The sequence below is a fragment of the Fundulus heteroclitus genome, chromosome 15, assembly GCF_011125445.2.
Source record: "Fundulus heteroclitus isolate FHET01 chromosome 15, MU-UCD_Fhet_4.1, whole genome shotgun sequence".
Taxonomy (NCBI): domain Eukaryota; kingdom Metazoa; phylum Chordata; class Actinopteri; order Cyprinodontiformes; family Fundulidae; genus Fundulus; species Fundulus heteroclitus.
In genome coordinates this window covers 25,566,341-25,570,459 of record NC_046375.1, presented here as the reverse complement: position 1 = coordinate 25,570,459, position 4,119 = coordinate 25,566,341, and the positions used below count along the sequence as shown (strand labels likewise).

The 4,119-nt window shown below is 41.7% G+C and overlaps 1 protein-coding gene across 1 annotated transcript; it reads right to left on the bottom strand.

Annotated features, from left to right (window-relative positions):
* Window positions 1-2,718: 2,718 nt before the first annotated feature.
* On the bottom strand, window positions 2,719-3,777 carry LOC105921774 (trace amine-associated receptor 1-like). The gene has a single exon (XM_012857625.2). It carries the CDS (start codon window positions 3,691-3,693, stop codon window positions 2,719-2,721), a length of 975 nt encoding a protein of 324 aa, XP_012713079.2. The 5' UTR covers window positions 3,694-3,777.
* Window positions 3,778-4,119: the final 342 nt, after the last annotated feature.

Genomic DNA, 4,119 nt, shown 5'->3' with positions numbered 1-4,119 from the left:
ACACGTGACGTACTGGGTGAGCATGGGGAGGGTGGAACGAAGTTCTGTTCTGTCTCTCTGTTTCTCTGCTCTCCGCTTATCCGCCTGCCCCCCCCCCCCCTCCTGCTTTTGCTTCGTTTTTGTGTCTCTGTGCAATTTATTCATAGCAACCGAAAGCTTCGAAGCGGAAGCTAAGGAAATTATGGATCTCGTCAGCTGGTCTCTCAATGCTATTGATAAAATTTTTGCAACTGGAAAGCAAAAGAACGGGGAGCGTGCCTGTCCCGGTGGGACTTTTTTTGTGGGCTACACCTTGGATCTGTGAGAGAAATGGTCCATGGTGTTCCTCTCAATTCATTCTGTCGAGGACGCCAAAGATGTGTACATATTCAGATTTATGATTCTTGGATTTCTTATTATTATATTCGGAGGATTGCTGATGTATCAGCAACTTCAGAGACTGCTGGCTGTTAATGAACAGGACAATAAGCTTAATAAGCTGGCTGTGGTGGTTGACCTCAGAGGTGAGATGGGATAAAATCTGGAAGTGAAAACGTGAAAATAGACAACTAATTTGGAATATTGAATCCCGGAGCCAGTGATGAAAAGACTTTAAAGCTGAAGGAAAAGTTGGTTCAGCTTGTTCTCATATCAAAATATGTATTTTAATCAGACTTTCCCACTATCTAAAGTCTCTCCTTGGTTGTTATGGCGAAATGGGACAGAACTACTCCCCCCACTCCCTCCTGCCCCGCAAACATCCGTGGAGGCGTCAAGCTGGGCTGCGAAGTGATAAAGACTTTCCAATATATCAAGGACACTTGCCTGCCGGACGGCATTCATGGACACACAATACTCCACACAACACGTACACAGTACTGATGCTCATTATCTCATCAACTTACGCGAGACGAATCTCCAATGTTATCCTCCTCTGCTTAAATGTTTCTCGTTTATATTTGTGCTTTTTGTGCAATGAGTTTTTTTCTCGGATATCTCATACTGTACCGTGAGAAGATAGAGTGTGATACATTGGTCTTTTTTTTCTTTCCTCCCCTCTCGCCATTGTGAAAATCTATCCTTCCACAGATTCAAGGGCAGCGCCCCTGAGGGCACCGTGTAAGGCGGGGTCCAGGGCAATTTGGAGGAATGCGCCTAACAGCTGCGCCGAAGTGGCAGCAGGCCGACTGGCTGTGTTCCTTGGCAACGCAAGGCCTCAGTCAATCGTTCCCCCAAAATGTTGTGATGGACGGTTGTACTGAAACTGAAATTTCAACTACAATACAAATTGTAGTTGACAAATAAAGATTGATTGATTTGATTGATTGATAAAAGGGAGGCTCGGCTTAAATCTCCTGTGATGAGCAGGAGAGCGCCGGGGTGTAAGCCCGCCCCAGGAATTCGCTCGCACGCAGCGGCGGAGGGAGGAATGTAAACACAGACCACGATCATGTGACCAAACTCTCGCGGTAGATAATAGGGTCTTATGCTCACGGCGAGTAACTCCACATCCAAACAGCATATCTGCTCCTTCATGTGAACATGAGCTGTGCTGCACCATCTCTCACTCACAAACACCGCCAGCCCCCCTCCTCTCTTTTTTCCACTCTCCGCCAAAGTTCTGTCCGCACGGACGAGTTTAAAGCCATCCAGGGAGACCACTGAGTCCGGGACAGATCCAACTAACCATGTCTCCGTGAAGCACATGATACTAGCATCCCTGTACCTCCTCTGGAAACGGGTTAGTGCTGCAAGCTCCTCGGTCTTGTTGCAGAGAGATCTTATGTTTCCAATGACAACCGATGGTAAATAACTCTTTCTCCGCTTTGTCCTGCCACTCCTGCAGCCTCTCAGTCTCCTCCGTATGTCTGCAGGAATGTCTGGTTTCTCAGCATGGTGGGGAGCAGGGCAGCGGCGCGTGGAGTCCCGAAGTCTGAGGAGCTGGTTCCGCGTGTAAACAATGAAACATCCGGAGTCGTGGACAAAGGGATCTCCCCTTACAGCATCAAAAAGTACCGAAAGTAACAGAAAGCTCAGCACTGAAGTCCAAAAAGTCGCCTTCTTCAGTGCACATAAATTGGGAATACCAGATATGATGCTCCACAAAAGTAGGAAAAGAAAAGACGGAGCCGAGGTGACTGGCTGCTGACTGTGAACCACCATCTTGGAAATCTTATGCTATAATGAGAAATAACATCACAATTTCAACACAATAATATGTCTAGGGACAATATAATCATTTTAAAGGCTGTCTCAGTACTGTGAGACTGTCAAAAACCAGATTAAAATGTTTCATATAGCCTGTTGAACTTGAGATGATTGAGGAAATCGTAATCATCACATTTATCACATTATTTTGGGTTTTGTTCTGGAAATAAAATCTGAAACACTTTAGTGTATAAACATATTTGCTGTGTTATATTTTATTTCACACACTTAAACTTATATTTTTTATTGTAAGAATATTTTAAACTGAGATGAAACAATAGAAATAATGTTGGTCATGTCAATGTACAATGTTTGATCCATGCCTTAATCTGTGAATAAATTGCACATTACCTTCTTTTGTTTTGCCGACATTCAAATTCAGAAAAAAAACTAAAGGTTTTAGTATAATTTAGGAAATGTTTGTTGAAAGGACTAAAACATTGCTTTCATTTTTCAAACTATAGCCATATTTATAAAATGTGATATTTTTAAAGACATTTCTTCATACATATGCTTATCATAATCTGTGCCTCAGGGTAACTTTAGGTTACCAAAGTCACCAAAGAATATTTTACCAGAAACAATAATTTTAAAGGCTGATCTGAACCAGGTGTAAAAAAAAGCATAAATGAATGGATTCAGAGTTGAATTTATCAGTGCAAGCCAAGCAGTTGACTCTATCACAAGAACCGGTACAGAACTGTTGGTGAAAGGGGAAAAAGTGAAGCAAAGGAAAAAAGGAGCCCAACAAAACAGAAATGCTCCCAGAACAATGGCCAGAGTTTTGGTGGCTTTTCTTTCGATTTTACTGGCAGTTGCTCCAGACTTTGTTGTGGTTTGGATGCTTCGTGCCTGTCTTTGTGCAACTAGAAATATTTTCAGGTAGATGCAAAGCATTATAAAAACTGGAAGGTAAAATGACAACAAAGGTCCAACAATGTTTGTTATAACAACATCAATAAAACACAAGTCCACACATACTTCATGATTCAATCTGGAAATGATCACACCAATTGCAGTAAGAGCAGAAACACCCCAGCTCACAGCAATCATGATGATGACAACATGAAGGCTGATTTTAGATCCATAAGTTAGAGGCTGACACACTGCATAATACCTGTCAACGGAAATACAACACAGGTGCATAATAGAGCATGTGCTGAACAATATATCAAAGCTGTCTCTTATTTTACAAAACATGTTGTCATCATATAAACATGAGCTAAGGGAGAATGCCATGCTTAAAGGAAATACAAGAACACCCACCAACAGGTCAGCCACAGCTAGAGACTGAATAAGTGTGTTGGTGGGAGTATGGAGTTGTTTAAAGTAAAATATGGAGATTATCACAAGCAGGTTTCCACACACAGTAACAACAGACAATAGGGTCAGAAAACCATACACCAATATACATAAAATAGAAGGAGCTGTGGTTAGCTTAGAACTGAAATTATCCATCTCAAAGCAGGCATGTAATTCAATCACAGTGCGAGTCCTGTTTTCCATGGTGACCTCAAACTGAATCTAAGTTATATTGAATCAAAAAATTACATATAATGTGTATTTAATATGGCATGTCAGAAAGCCTCTATATACATGTATCCCCTGATTGACTTTTCTGTGAACCTGCTGAACAACACTTACAGAATGTAAAAGCATCAGTGGCAGTTTCTTACAGCGATGTTAGTCTCGATGCAACCAAGCGTTGTGTCAGTGCTGGTTGCTCTGAGCCAAAATGGTCTCTGCAGAAATCTTTATAACTTACTCACCACCCCCTTTTTGGATCCCGCACAGTGTTATGTCATGCATTCTATCTTACAGCATGACAATGTGTATGTGCGTCTATCCCCAGATGGGTGAGATTCACTAAGGATCTGTTGTATTTAAGATTTGCAATTTTATTGTACCATTTTTTAACCTATTTTTCTTTAT